The sequence below is a fragment of the Struthio camelus genome, chromosome 3 (assembly GCF_040807025.1).
Source record: "Struthio camelus isolate bStrCam1 chromosome 3, bStrCam1.hap1, whole genome shotgun sequence".
Taxonomy (NCBI): domain Eukaryota; kingdom Metazoa; phylum Chordata; class Aves; order Struthioniformes; family Struthionidae; genus Struthio; species Struthio camelus.
Window position 1 is genome coordinate 125,378,735 of NC_090944.1, and position 15,742 is coordinate 125,394,476.

Below are 15,742 nucleotides of genomic sequence, written 5' to 3' on the forward strand. Positions count from 1 at the left end.
CCTCTTTAAGCGCTTAAAAAACTAGTCTGGCCAAAAGAAAAAACAAGGCTGCAAAGCTGTATCTCCCTGCAACTGGGAACAGACATAGCAGGGCAGAGCAGTCAGCAAGACTAAAAGTGAATTGAAACAGGATGTAGCCAGGGCCTGAGCTGCCAAGTCTGGTTGGGTTTTTTTTGTGTGTGGGTTTTTTTTTTTTTTTTTGGGGGGGGGGGGGTCAGCCTTGGAGCTGAAGTCCCATGGCTGGGACTGTAGCAGCATGAGGGCCCTGCCTAGCCAGCACGGAGGGACAGTCCCAGTTTTTGTCAGCACCCAGCCTGATTTAAGAGCAACATTTGTACATTCCCACTAAGATTTACAACTGCTGCCAGGCAGGTGTTTGGAAAGAACAGTAAACGCTGGCATCACTGAAGGAAGAAGAAACTTATCTGCGTGCTGTGACACTGAGCAAGCTCCGAGTGTGGCACTTCTCCACCTCTCCACCACTCTTGACTAGGAAGAGGAGGGAATAACAAGTACAGAGGGATACAGGAAATACAGGGAAGAATGAATTCTGCCAAATGCAGGAATTCTGATCAGAAAACAACAGGGACGAAGCCATAGCGTGAACGCTGCTCATGCTTCATGCCTAGAAAGCCATTAGATTCAAGTATGCATAGGGCACTTCACACCTGTAAAGAGTCCCTATGGGTCTGTCACTGTACAGAGCACACCAAGACAAGTGCATGTTCCTCTGCCTCTCGCGCACATGTGTACAGCCAAGCAGAACAACGCACTCCACTGAGTGAGCACCAAGGCAGGCACATGCCCAGCAAAGTCAGTAGCAGTTCTGCACCAAGGAGAAGGAAGCAGAGCAGAGCTCTCCTGGCTGGCTCTCCACCTCTTGCCCACTGCCTCTCCTGTTTCTGCAGGTCAGCTCATGGGTGGACTCTTCCACCAAGTCACATCCACTGTTTCCTTCAGGCCGCTTCCTCTCTCTACAGACACAGGTATGCAACATGCTGCTTGGAAGGGGTTGGCAACACTCAACGTGTGCCAATGGCAACAAGGAGCAGCCGAGCCTTGCACGGTACCAGCAGAAAATTGGATGACCCCATTCTTGTGAGCCTCCTACACTAGCTTTCTCCTGCTCCCTCTGCCAAAGGTCTCAGTTGTTTTACCTTCAGGGAGAATATTGCTCATGCTCAGGACAGTCATCAGGTTGTTAACATCACTGTTGATGCTCTGGGCAACTCCAGGGTACTGCAGGACAGAAAGGGAAAGGGTACCGTTGACATTAGATGAAACCAGGGTATCCATTTTCTTCAGGGTAAGATAGAAACCCCTTCCAGTTGAACGTGCACTGACCCCCAAACGCAGTCACCTACAGCCTGGCAGTGGACCAAGGCATACCTGAGGCACACACCCCTCCTCTGAAAGCCTGCTTAATGCCCAGCATCTAAAATGGGGGGACAGAGAGATGAGCTAAGATTCAGTCCCTTGCAAACCGAACAGCCTGTTCAGTTCCTCTGACATGGGTTCTTACAGTACACTAAAGAAATCCTCTGACAGGCAAATCCCAGCAACACCGAGATGCCAGTCAGTCATTTCCCAGCACATCTCAAAGCACACGGCACCGACAACCCCAGAGGGTTTCACCCACAGCAGTAGGGCAGGTGGTGTGGCCCCAGCCCAGGCAAAGGCATCCTCTTCTGTTCTTCTTCACCCAGGCTGTCAAGGGACCAGCCAAAACCACTCTGTGGATCTGACTGCATGCTGATGCCAAAGCCTTAGGTTTCCATTGCTTTTAATTTGGCCTACCTTCAGAAGAGTACTTTGGACAGAGCAGGCCTGAGAAGAAGCCACCAATGCCCATCCGTACTGCTTCTAAAATATCCCTGCCTTACAAAAGCAGCTACCAACCAGATGTCTAGCTTTGCCTGGGACCCTGCTCAGCTGGCAAGGATCTTGCTCCTTTGAATTATAAAACATGCCAGCTCCAGAACGTTTCAGCTCCAGAACTCATTTCCATTAGGAATATCTGGCCCAAGTTGCTGACAGCTTTATGGGGAGTCGGTGAACAACACCCTGCATCAAACCGTGACTGCTCGACACAGAGATGGTCGGTATATGCTCGTCATTTCAAATGTCCTTAACCTTCAGGCTGCGACCAGGAAAGGGAGCTGTGCACATCTAAAAGGGGACACGACCTGTGGATCACACAGGTACCTCCTTCGCTCTGCTGCTGTGTGCAAGGAACAAGCAGTCCCTCACCAGCATTATCCCTACACTGCGGTGATATACCTGTGAGAAAGATCTCCCATTCATCTGGAGTCAAACTGGCTCAAGCAACAAAACAGTTTCTGTTCTTTATTTGCATTAAATGTTTCCTGTCTAGCAGTAAATATACTTATGCAGCTCCACTGCCCTTCTACAGAGCACAGACAAGAGGAAAGGCTAGTCTGTAAAGCTCACCTGGATTTTCATGGCTACTTCTTTCCCGTTTTTCAAGCGCGCCAGGTGAACCTGGCCAATTGAAGCAGCAGCAAAAGGACGCTCCTCAAAGAACTCCAGCTTATCCCTCCAGTTGGGGCCAAGGTCATTGTTCAGAGTTTTCTACAAATAAAAAGAAAGGATCAGGATACAGAAAGCAAAGATTTAAGATTTTCCTTACCAGAAATCACGTACCTCTAACAAGACTTGCATAGCCTAGAGTACTTTTGAGTATCCGCCCCTGCTTTCTAGATTGTTCCTCCCTTCCTCGTCTTTATGCATGTTTGCGAGGAACAGCCCAGCCAGCAGTGCAAACCCAGCACTAACCAGATTCTGCTCACTCAGGCCACCACAGTACAGTGTCACAGTACAGATCCAAAGGGATTTTCAGCAAAACACTGCCTTAAGTATACAAAAGCCTCCTTTTTGGTGCCGCTCGTCATCTTGTAGAAAATGAGCAAGGAGTTAGATATTCCTCCATTTTCATCATGCTGCCAAGCTGAACAGTAGCAATCCAGGCATGCAAGAGACTCTCTTTAAGGCAATACTGATAATTAAACATCACAGAGCCTGCTTTAATAGCTTTTCTGCTACATTGCCAGACTGCCACCCCTAAGTTCTGGCTCTGCTTATTGTCTTTTAGAGAATAAGTAGTACTGGCAATTCCTTTTGCATCACTCTTCACATCCTCATTTACAAAAGGATGGAAAGGATGTGTACATAGGGGAAGGCAAGCCTAGTTTGCTCCACTACAACTCTTGAAGGTTGGTTAAGTTTTTAATCAAAAACAGTAAGAACAAAGTTTCTATTAACTTTCCCTCAGACTAAGGCTTGTAAGTCTGTTTTAAAAGTGAGATTTAATAAGCATTTTTAGACACTGGCTTAACATCCAGAAGCTAGACTACAGAAAGGAAACAGAAGAGGAAGAGACTACATTAAACAAAACCTATATAACGGTATTTGTATGCAACATCCTGTTCCATCACCATAGCCTCAGGACGTAAAAATACATTTTTGCTCTGTCCAGAGCTGAGCTTCCGTGTGTTGGAAGAGAACGGCACCAAAGAATTAAGATCAGTTCTCACCCGCTAATAAAATGATGCGATATTTATTGAAAAAAAATACTCTTTAAAATACCAGTCACGTTCCCTGTTTGGTTAAGTCACAGGTAGCATTTATTTTATTACTTTCTCCTCTTCCCTGATAAGCAGGAAGGAATATTCCTCACCATCATCTGCTTTATTGGCATGAAGTCAGCACTCTGACGTACACGCTCAAAAATCCTCTGGAGGTGGGGGTTGATGAAGGCATCGTCTGCCAAGGGGAAAAAGCACAAGTCAGTCAAAGCAGGTGCTGCATTCTCCTGTTCTTGCTCAGCACACAAATAAGTGCTCATCTGCATTCAGACAGGCCACGTTTTGCTGCCCACAAGCGTGCCCGGATGAAAGGTTTTAAAGTTATTTCTATTTCAGAAGTTCTCCTTACCCAGACATAGCACCTGAGGCTCATCTCCTGAAGCATCACACACTTGAGAAGTGAGGCAAACAGAAGTCCCATGCACAATCAGCAAAGGAGAGGAAAGAGCCACTCCTTCCTTTTTGTTCTTGCACAAAACCTGCATCCTACCCAAGCTTCTCCTAAGCTCATCTCCTGCTGCAGCAAGAGAAAGTTTCTGTGCGCATTCTCCCACTTACCAAAGGAAAACCAAAGCATGAATACTCTAGAAAGTGTGCTGAGAACATTTTTAAACTTTGGAGTCGAGTTTCAGCTGCCATAGTGTTCACTGGCTTTGTTCAATAAAATACAGACTCCTCACTCGCCCAGCAGCACTGCAACAGGCAGCATTGCACAGCGCTGAGGCTTTTGGTGCAACTGCGGCTTGGACAAACCCAGTGAATAGAGCACACTCCGCACAAACCTCTGTCATCCACCAACCCATCTTCTTGCATCTGATGCTAGTACAGCATTCAGGTCCAGGAGAGGCCACTTTGCGTCACGAAAACGTAAGGTTGGAAGGAACCTTTTGGAGAGCCATCCACACATTCCCAGGTTCACAGTATATTTAATGCAACTTATTCTAAGGGGTAATAGCTTCTCTTGAAAGGTACGCTATAGTAAAACACCACTTGCGCAAATACCAGACTCTTAGAGCAATCACAATTTAGCATCTGGCACTGTAAACAACTACCAAAATATAAAGCAACTAGAATTGCACAGAAGGAAACACAGCTGAAGCAAAGAAGTTATTTCAAGAGTCAGAAGGATTTAGTAGGAATATATATATTTATGTTCATAAGAAAGGATGGGGAAGGAAGGGTGCCTTGAAAGAGTAGTCCTCTCCTTCAAGCACAGGCTTCAACAACAGCTTGGAGAAAAAGCACCTGTTCCGCACAACATTCCATTTCTTAAAGGCTCATGGAGAAATCAGCCAGATTTATTTATCTGCAGCTCTCCCAATAGTAGAAAGAGTCCAAGCTACCAGCCTTAGCCTTGAGGATTTTACCTAAACAAATGCTAGCAGCATTAAAATAGAAGAAAATACCATTTCGCTGCATTTACACAGATACAGGTACAACTATAAGACTATCCAGAGACGAAAAAAAGCAAAATAGCTAGCTTAAGAGTACAGTCCTGGGAAGGGGAGTGGGGAGGAACAGGAAGAAAAGATACATAATGCAGAGACATGGCAGCTAACGCACTTCGTGCCGTTTAGAAATTCTCGAAGCCTTGAGCAACATTTAAAAGTATTAACAAAACCTCACTTTGGAATCATCAGGAATTTTTAAGAGGAGATGCCATTCTATCACTGCAAGTCAGAGATTAAAAGGCTTTGCAGGACAGCAAGTAAAACTCCCACCGTGACATTATAATCCTGCAAGAAGGCTAAGCATTACATTCGCGTGCATGTTCTGAACCCTGAAAGGGATTTCTACTCTGAGGCTTAATTAAGTATCATTCATGGTTTGTCACTGCCAAACCTCTTAAGATGGTAGGTCCATACTCCGGGGTAAGTAAAGATATAAGCCATGATGCTGTAACTTTATAACCTGCACCTCCTAGAATGCCTGTGCAGGGCTGCTTGTCTCAAGGCAGCCGGGTCTGCCATTGGCGTTTAAGATCAGCTTGTGTCATTCTGTTCACTGTCAACACCCCAAAAACTCACAAAATTCAATCTTTAGTTTGAGCATGCATTTTTCACGGGGGCGGCTTGACAGTCACTACCTTGTTCGTTAGTGCAATGCCGATTAACCAAGAAAGCTCCAAGTCCAGACTGCCTGCACAGAAACACACCAGCAACCATAACATCACAACTGGCAAAGGCATCCCCTTTCGGACATCTTCCAGAGCACACCCACTGGGACAGGTATTACCGTGAGCCTTTGACATCCTTTCTGCACTTCAGGGATCTGGGTGCCTAACAGATCCACTGACACTCAGAAGCAGAGAGCAAGGTTTTAAGGACGCTGCTTTGTTACTCCTGGGTGGTTTAACTCGCAGGTGCTCATCCGCGCCTGGACAAGGTAATGCAGAGCCCATGTGCTCAACAATTAGCATATCTCCCTGCTACCTGAAGGACCCATCACAAATTCACCCAGACCACAGAGAAGCCCATGAAGTGGCAGGAACTGTGCTAAAACTTCCCATCCAAAGAGCCAACCTGAGAACCAGATATACTGCACTGGAAGCAAAACTTTCACCATGACTGTCCCACAGCAAAGTTACTGGGGGCCTATGTTCTCTCTAGGCCTGGCAGCACTCTTCACTTTTCACAAGAGGACTGGGCAGCACCACTGAGCTTGCTAAAGGCCTGTATGTTCTTGATATCCTAGCGAAGCGAATCAGTAAGTGTTTTACACTCCTCCCAAAGCTCAATCATATTAGAAGGCAGCAGGCAAATGAGAAAAATCCGGAGCATTTCTGCTCCTCAGAGCTGGCCTTTCACAGCTGTTCCCTCTTCACTCACATCCAAGCTCAGGACAGCTGTGACCAGGCTCTCAGCACACATCAGGTGCAACTCATAATAGTATCTTCAGTATTTTAAGGTAGCCCCCACCTAGGGTAGACAAATTAACTTCACAGCTGGTTCCCAGACATGGCTCACTCACCCCAGATGTCAGAGGCACTGGCCACACAGAGCAAGGAGCAGAAGAGCTCCTCCTGGATCTGCAGCATGACCAAGGCGAAAGACAATCTACCCGCAAGTGTCAGCGCCTGGCAGTTTCCAGAGCGTGAGAAAAGAGCAAACTGGTGGCAGCCTTTGACACATCAGCTGCTGCCTTTCCCCTAGCTTTGTTAGTGTTGCCATCAGCCTGGCAGGTGGAACAGCACACACCTAAGACAGGTAACTAACAAATAAAGAACAGAGAAATGCCACAGTCAGGGCTCTCTGGGACAGCCAACTGGCCACGCTCTTTTAGCTTGCCCAAGCTATCTAATAATCCCACTGGATCCAGCCTCAGCAGTCAGCACCTACAAAAATTCAGGCAGAAGCACAAGCCAAGCAAGATGAGTGCTTTAGACGCTCAGATGCTGACTTAGTTTCAGCGACATCTTGAAAGCTATTTCCAAACAAGTAGAGCAGCTATTTTTGGCTAATTTTTCCCTTCCCTGATGAAGGGGACAGGAAGGAGAGGTGGACAGCTCCAGGTAAGGTTTGAATTTCACACACCTGTTATCTCCCTAGAATGACCTAACAGCTCAGCGCAGAGACAGATGTCACTCACACCTTCACTTCTAATCATTGACTTTAGAGCCTGATGGATCAAGTATCAGTTTGAAATCCCTTCAAGATGAAAACTCAATTTAAGTTTATACCTGAAAAAGCTTATCAGCTGTACTGGCCCCTTCTAGCAAAGCTCCTGCGCCAGTCAAACATGTAAACCACTAACAGGTTGCTGCAATGGGAAAGGGCTGTGGGTATATTTTTGACCGCGCTTGGTGATCAGAAAACAGCATCATATGTTTTTCTTCCTCCTCCTTTCTAGCAGGAGGCTGTGTACTCGGTGCGATGTTGCTCTGCTTTTCATCAATTGCTTTTTAATATAGACATTAACATTCACAGAACAGTCATCTTATTTTCGCCCAATTTCTGGAGCATTACCTAGGCATCAAGTGAGCTGACTCTGATCAGAGCAGTTGCATGCCTAACTGAGCTCAGATTTACAACAGAGGCACTAGAGGAAGCAGGTGGTAGTGTATTACACACACAGTCATTACAGACTGAAATTAGGCAGAACTTAATCATAAATATCACTATCACTGATTTCACGTGAGAAAGCCTTGTGTCTAGGCCCTCCACATTCACTTGACTTTGACTGACTGATTCAAAGCACCTGACACTCCCCACATACACAAGAAATTCTTCACCCCACCTGGAAGCACTACTAAGGAGAGTAGCTGAGGACCCATGCTACCACCTACCTTGAATGCTTAACATCTGTCCCAGCTTCAGTGCCGCTCCCCGGACCTTGCACAAAGTTCTCACAATTCTTTCTGCATTGGCCTCCGACAGGAACGGGCTGGAATCCATCACTGCTTTCTTTCCTGAGGGCAGGGAGATAGCGTATGGATGAAGAGTGCCCTTACCTCTGTGAGCTTACTCCATTATATTGCTCCACATTCAACAGGAGACTCCCCCTTCCCCAGAAAACCAAACTAGGGCTGCACTCAATGTCTTCACTGTGACCCAAGGGCAGACTGCAGTCTTGTGCCTGCGTGTCTTGTGCCAACTTTGACCTTGCTGGCTTGAGGGCCAACAGCAGCTAGCCACAGCAGATGTCCATGGAGATGTCCAGACGTCTATGTGGACTGTCCAGGATCATGGGCAGATATTGGTGCTGAACTTGCTGTACCAGCTAGCTCAGCCTAACATATTGCATGGTCTCCTAAGGCTCGTGTCATAGGCTGCAGCATAGCCACAGGCTTAGAGGAGCAGTAAAGGGGAGCCACAACAAGGAGCAGGGAGGATCATCAAAAGCCTTAACACCACCTGGGGACAGACTGAAGACGTGCTGGCAATTCACAGGGTGGGAGCAGGGATTCACACCAGCCCCAACCCTCCTTTCCCATACCCAATAATTCTTGCTTATTCACACATAAACTCATATTGCAACCACACATTTACAGCATGCACTAGGCATCTGTACAGGACGGACAGTTTTCACATCACCCTCTAAGCCTGTGTTAACATTCTTTCCTAGTCAGACAGAAATTTACTGTCTTCCTGATACACAGGCAAAACAGACATTCCTGTGCCATATCATAACCCCAAAACACCCCACCCGCATACAGCATTTAAAAGCAGCTGACTGTATGTGTGCGATGAGGTTATCAAGCCAGCCAAAGCCCAGGCAGGCTGGAGAACGTCCTCAAAACAGAAGCCCAACACCTTGATCTGTGATGCTGTATTCTTCTTGGACAACTTTGCCACCGCAGAAATTACCCTCAGCTGTCAGGATTGCCAACCTTTCCCTCTTACACCTTCACATATGCATGTTGTTCCTTGCCATGTTCCTGTGGGAAACTCGCCACTGGAAAAGATGGTGCCACTTGCATGGCCTCTAAGTGCAGTCAGAGCAAGGAGAAGGCCAAACCCCTCTTTCCTCACTCCCATCAGCAGTCACCCAAACACCAACTTCCACAAAACAAGGCTCAAAACAGACTCAAAAAAAAAAAAAAAACAACCCCACACAATCCCCTCCTCCAGAAATAGCAGGCTCCAGATGCATGACAGGCTCAGTAAATGGTTAGGACCACCATCTGCACACCTGTGACATGGTCCCAGGTATGCAACATGGTTTCTACATGGCATAAGAAGCTCTTCCCATTGGCTTCCCCCCCTCCCCTTTTTTCTTTTAAGGGAGGAAGGAGGGAGAGAGACACTGACTCAATTATAAGGTCCCTTTGGGAGGGACAGAGAGCAAGCGGACACCCACCAGCTGCTTCTCTTGGGGCTTCAGCTCAGCTGCTGCTCATGGGGAGCCAAGCAGGAGGGAGGTCAGGTCTTGCAGCCAGGCTGCATGCCTAGATCTTGGAGATACACAGCCTTTTCACACTTCAGAGGAGAGGGGTACAGAAGACAAAACAGCTGAAGCATACAACATTTGTGGAAAGTCCACCTATACAACAAGCAGGGCACAAAAAGGCACAGCAGCACTAACTGTCCTGCAGAACTCAGACAGATGAAAGTTACTGGTGTGCCCTGCAGCGACTGCAGCAGAAAGAGCTCCTCTCTCCATCTCCAGCTGACTCCCTCCCAGGAGGGTAAACAGAGGGAGCTCTGGGGACAGGGAAAAGAGCTGGGATCTAAACTGAAGCAGCTGCTGTCTGAACTGTAGTGGCTCACATGGTTTGGTGCAAACATCAGAGTGCTGCTGAACTACCGGGCACCCTTATACCCCAGCTAACAGCTGGCTGGCTCCCAAAACTCTCCCTAGAGGGGTGACGCCAGTGAAATCTCCACCAGCAGCGCACAGAGATGCCAACTACTGCCTTCCCCTTGCTTCATCCCCCATTTTCTGTACCTGTTTTGTGGGAGAACAGCAAGATAATACTGTGTGGGCAATATTTTCTATCTGTCCAAACACTGTCGTAGAGCAAAGGAAGAACGTATATGACCTGGAGCAAGGGAGGAGGTGGTGGGGCGGGGCGGGTCAACAAAAAGAAACCACCACCACCACCACCACACCACAGCCAAGAGGGGAGTACACAAGATGACTATTCCGGAATCCAGACCAAACAAGGAGAGCAACATGCAGAGCTGCAGAAAGGGCCAGGAGTCACCATCTGCACTACATACAGCTATGCTCAGAACAAATGATGCTCTGGATCCTGGACAGATAGAGCTGCCTAGAGCAGAAGGATCCAACTTTACCCCCTTGGAAAGCTGGCTCTGGGGAGTGCAGTGCTTGGAGCCGTCTGACAGAGCTCTGGCTCTCAAGTATATCAACAGGAAAACTCTGGGTCCTGAGCAATGATATCCTTGCACAAGCTCCATGAGACACACAGGAGCCAGGGAAACTACCAAATCAAACCTTACTCTCTCCCTTCATGCCACCTGCACATATGCACACATCCACACCCCCTCCTCAGAGTCTACAGTAGGATAAAAGGAGTTGATTAATCATTAAAGTCATCTCTAGAACCCAGTGAACCCTGACAATTTGAAAACAGTCTTATCTGAGAAAGAGCCAAATACAGGCACTCCCCATCCTCCTCTTCTGGCATGCTTCCCAGTGAAATCAAGCCCACAGGGGCACTACCTGATCACTAGTCAGCCCAGCCACATGTGATTAGCTGTTGTTTTTTTACACAATGCTAGAAGGGGACATGAACTAGAAGGCGACTTGAAAGCGAGAGTCAAATTCAGGCTTATGTAAATGGCAAGTGAAGAGGAAGTGAAGAGGAAGAAAAAACAGAAAATAGACAGAGGCTTCCAAGGGGGCAGGGGGAAATGGGACAAAACGGAGACAACATCCGGCACAGCTCAAAACATGTTCTATGCCAATTTTCAGTCGGTTGAAGTGAAAGTTCCTCCCATAAACAGCAGCCACCTTTTGCTGCTACAAACGATCCCCCTTCCTATCTCAAGATTACAAGAGTGTTTACCTACCCATTAAAAGGGAAAGGAAAAAAAAAAAAACAAAAAACAAAACACACACACACACACACCCCACACAAAAAACAGCTAGCCATGTCACCACAAGCTAGTCAAGTCACCACAAGCTGTGGTGGTGAGGAGGACTCAGAAGGGGCAGCTCCTGCTGCCACAGTGCCTGGAGACAGTCAGCTCTTCCACAGTGCAGGCAGCAGACCCATGCCCTCAGGAATGCTAGACACACACTTTCCTTCGAGTCCAGAATCGGCTTGAAGCCTTCCAAATCTGTGTGCATCTTGCAGCTGCTCTTCCACCTCCTTCACTATTATTAAATGGAGAATCTAGCACGGAGCTCTGTGCATATTTGTTTTTAGCACCATCCACTACACAAGCTTTGGGGCAAGAACATAACAGCCAAGAACATAACAAAAACATTTGGGACTGATAACTCAGGGAGATTGCTTTTTTTTTTTTCTTTTCTGTAAGAGAACAGCCCTATGTTCAAATCTAGGCCAGCTGCCAGCCCTTCGGGACTCTGCCCAGCCCAGCATTTGCACAGTGCCTACCAGAACAGCCCAGTACAGGTCATTAATAAGTTATAAAATTAACCTTGAATCCAGAGCCTCTTTGCTAGTAATGGCAACTATTTATCTGGGCTCTGTCTCATTTTTATTCCTGGAAACTTTGTTCTACCCTCCCACCCCATGTCAGCCTTGCACTTTAGAAACACACTCTAAATACTGAGACTGCCATCAAGGTCACCAGTGACCCAGGAGGTTATTTTAAATTTGCTTGATCAGCATAGCAAAAAAATTCATGCTGGAAATGCAGCACAGACTCTTTTTAAAGAAATAATGTGAACGAAACCACGCAATAATGCGCTTAGAGGGCAGCATTAACCCCTCAAGTCCATTAAAAAACAAAAAAAAAACCCAAAAGTTCACAACCTGCAAGTACATGCACGAGGTATGCAGTGGAAAATTTATGTCTAGGACATCAGCCTTGGGGCTGGGGGGGGGAGGAGGAGGAGGAGGAGGAGGAGGAGGAAACTCAAACATTCTTGCCCTGCATTTTTTGAGGGCAGAACCCTGTAGTTTAGGAAAATTCCTTCTTTTTCATGATGTAAGGAAGAGAAACAAAGCTCGTTTCTCCTGCAAATTTCATAGCTCTACAAGCTCCTGTTTCCACTTTGGGGCGTGCCCAATTAGAAAAAGTGATCTGGCAAGCAGAGAAATACCAACAGTTGTGCAATATCTCCTCAGTTAAAAGCAAAGCAAATCATCAGTTTACAACAGGTACAAACAACCTGTCAAACACATCCCAAGTGCTGAAAGCAAAAGCGTTCAAGGATTCTCTATGGGGCTGGCCCACGTTTGCCAACGTGCATGCTTTTTAAATCAAAGCCAAGAAACCCACGCAGCCTCAAACACCTCAGGTCAGGGAGTGAAACAACTCTTTGCCAAGGATCCTTTTCCTCTGCTGGGCTGCTCTGCATTGCCTAGTCAGAAGGGGAATACAAAAGTGTTAACAGGTAGTATGCCAGCTGGCACACAGACTGCTCCCACCCCCTACACGGGGTGTTTATTCTGTCTGCTGTCTTTTGAATTTCTTACATTTTGAGCCACTCAAGTACTTCCTGCAATACAAGTTTATGCTTCCACAAGGAAGAGGAGAGGAAGACAAACTGGCCTAGTAGTACAATGCTATTGTCCAGAGTAAAATTAGTGAGAATTCTCACTATCTCGGAGCAATGTTTCCGAACCAGGAATGATTTTTGCCTCTAACTACAAGAGCTTAAATAACCCTTTCTGCCAGTTTCCTCCAGTCACTGGAAAAATCCAAATGTACTGGTCAAACCAGAGAGAGCAGCTGAAGACCAGACTTTACCAATAACCTCACATTTTGCAGTGTCCCACCCAAGCTTTTATGGATACGAAACAAGTGAATCCAGCCACAAGCTTTAAGAGTAATTTGCTGTTTTCCAGGAAAGAACACCATGTACCTTCTATACCCTAGCCACTCTTCTGCACACAACCATTCTCCACAACCACATTTTACCTGTGTACAAGCATAGGGAAAAAACATCACAGGATGACCAGGTATAACGCAGGAATATTATGCCTCCAGCTAGCAAGGGAACCCGATCAGACATGGCATGGCCTTTTGAGCTTATTATGAGAGTCCTTCAGAGGAAGGCAAAAGAAAGATGATGGTAGTAGAGATCTGCCTTTAACAACACACCCAAGATGTCTTCTCTTCCCTAAAAGAGAAAAGGTCAGCCATCCTCCAAGTTACTACTAGGCAGAACAGCCTTATATTGTAAACAGACTGCCACCACTAGCAACAAAGTTTTCAGACCTACAGGCTCATCTACAGTTTCTGCACTGACAGAACTATATGGTTTCACTGTATAATTTAAACAAAAAATCCAAGAGTGTGCTTAAATACAGTACTCATGCTCAAGTGTGGCTATGGGGAAGTAAGCTGTAGGAATTACGTTGGCATAAGGTTATTCTCACACGTACATAGCGAAAAAAAGGAACGAGGATGCAAAAATGGCTTACCATTGCGTTCATCAGGTCTAAGGCTCTTCTTTGCAACTTCTGCCAATGCCCCAATGCCAAGACCAACAGCTAGTCCTTTAAAATAAGAAAAAGGCCCAAATCAGTGTGGAAAAAAAAAAAAAAAAAAGCATCTGAGCCATGCAGAAGCAGTTTTTGTAATCAATCCTAAGTGACATGATCATAAGCACAGCTGCAAAAACAGTTTGATTAGAACATCCTGGTTTTTTACCATGGAGTCATCTTGGAATCTAACACTAAACTGTTTCTCCTGTTCCTCTTTCTTCAGCCCAGCATGTCCCTGCTTTTTGATTAAGGGAAATAGAAACATATTTTCCTTCCGAGGCCCGCCTTATCCAAACAGCACTGTAAACTACAATTCCAAGGAGCTGGGCCATGGAGTAACCGCAACACCCAGCAACAGCAAGACCATGAGATCAAACGCCAGTGCTCACGTGTTACCCATTTGCAAGCAGCGAGTTCTAGGGTGCTCCCTCACAGCCACAGATTAAGCTATGGTTACCAGAGTGTTACAAAGAAGTGTTTTCTCCCTCCATAAACCTGATTGGAACCACCAAATATTATACATCACACAGGTTAATCATGCAATAACCCATACCCCCAAAGGTATGGCTGCCTTCCCAATTTCAAATATTTTATTTTACTGGATAATAAAAGATATCGGAAACCAGAGCAGCTGCTGCTTCCTCACAGCTCCTGAGCAACGGCAGATCCCATCATGCCTTACTTCCATAGTGCTGGCAGCATTTGGCGCGCACGTCCTCCAAGCGCCCCAGGCCCTCCTTGAGTCACTGTGGGACAGCTTCCCAGATAAAACTACTGGGTGACACAGAGTATACAGTAAAGTATGCATAGCTGACACGCACACAGCTTTTTCCCCCCCCATGAGTGTGGGAGGAAACGCAGCGCGTGCATCCATGCACGTTTTGTAGAGTTAGCTGAGGAAGTCTGGGCAAAAACAAGTCGATCGTCATTTTGCACGGTGAGTTTTTCCTTTCTCCCATCAATTAATTACACCTCCAGGTGTACCAATAAAATTTTAAGCTTGCACAGTATATCTCCTTCAGAAACAGCTCCACCTTGCAATCCTACAGACTACGTGCACTGGGCCAAAGAACCCAGCATAAGGTGAAGCACAGGCTGCAGGAGGCACCAGTGACATTATAAGGCCTTTGCACTTAACTCCTTCCAAGGCTGCTTCCATACAGTTTTCTTCGGATGAGGCAGTTTACCTTCAGACTAAGCTTTCACATGGATATTTAAGAGCATATGGTATAATACAGAAACCTGCACTCAGCAATAGAGCACTTTCAACTTTCACAGGATGCCATGCTTTTAACATTTCAATACTTAGATTGAAAAACCCTAAAAAAAAAAAAATCCTAAAATAAACTGTGGGGGCTTTTTGTTTTTGTTTCGTGTTGTCCTTATTTTCTGCAAGTCTTCCGGTAAAGGTGTGGCACCTACATGGTAAATTTAAGCTTGGAGAAACCTACTATTACTAGCTAATTTCTGCAGACCCTTCAGTAGGGCAGAGCTACGCACGACCACTGAATGCAGGAGAGATCTTAGTGTTTTTGCACTGGAAAGCTGTAGATTTTATTATCTGAGGAAAAACAGGGAAAAATACCCCTAAACTCCTCAGGAAAAAAGCTGAGACTTTTTAAACACAGCATAAATAGTATCTATTAAAACCCTGATACACAGTCATCTCCAATCACATCCCAGGCACAAGACAATAGCACAAGACAGTAAATCTGAGCAGAAAGTACAAAGAGACAGAAAGGAAAGAAAACAGGTCTCATCAAGAAAAAGTGATTTTCTAGGCTGCAAATGAGTGGCAAGCCACACAGCACTTACTCTGTTGGCCTTGATCCCATTTCCATTACTTCCAAAGCAGAACTTGGCTCTGTCATTATCAAAACCAGGTTGAACTGGGCTGGCAGTAATTGGTCCCAATTAAATAAGCCCCATCTCCTGCTAAAGGTTCTGACTCTTTCTCATGTTCATTACTAAGATTTTTGCCTCTCATGCCTAAAATAAAATGTATGTTACGTTATTAATATCTCTTTGTCATTAAGAGACAACCACTTCA

The 15,742-nt window shown here is 46.1% G+C and overlaps 1 protein-coding gene across 9 annotated transcripts in view; it reads right to left on the minus strand.

Moving 5' to 3' along the window:
* The window catches only part of COQ8A (coenzyme Q8A), a 47,607-nt gene that overhangs the window by 6,882 nt on the left and 24,983 nt on the right, over positions 1 to 15,742 (minus strand). For all 9 annotated transcript variants that reach the window (XM_068940130.1, XM_068940129.1, XM_068940133.1 and 6 more), the window contains exons 5-9: positions 13,630 to 13,704; positions 7,891 to 8,013; positions 3,698 to 3,783; positions 2,452 to 2,592; positions 1,158 to 1,239 (exon numbers count right to left, since the gene is read on the minus strand). In XM_068940130.1, the coding sequence (XP_068796231.1) occupies positions 1,158 to 1,239; positions 2,452 to 2,592; positions 3,698 to 3,783; positions 7,891 to 8,013; positions 13,630 to 13,704 (507 nt within the window). The remainder of the gene's footprint in view (positions 1 to 1,157; positions 1,240 to 2,451; positions 2,593 to 3,697; positions 3,784 to 7,890; positions 8,014 to 13,629; positions 13,705 to 15,742) is intronic.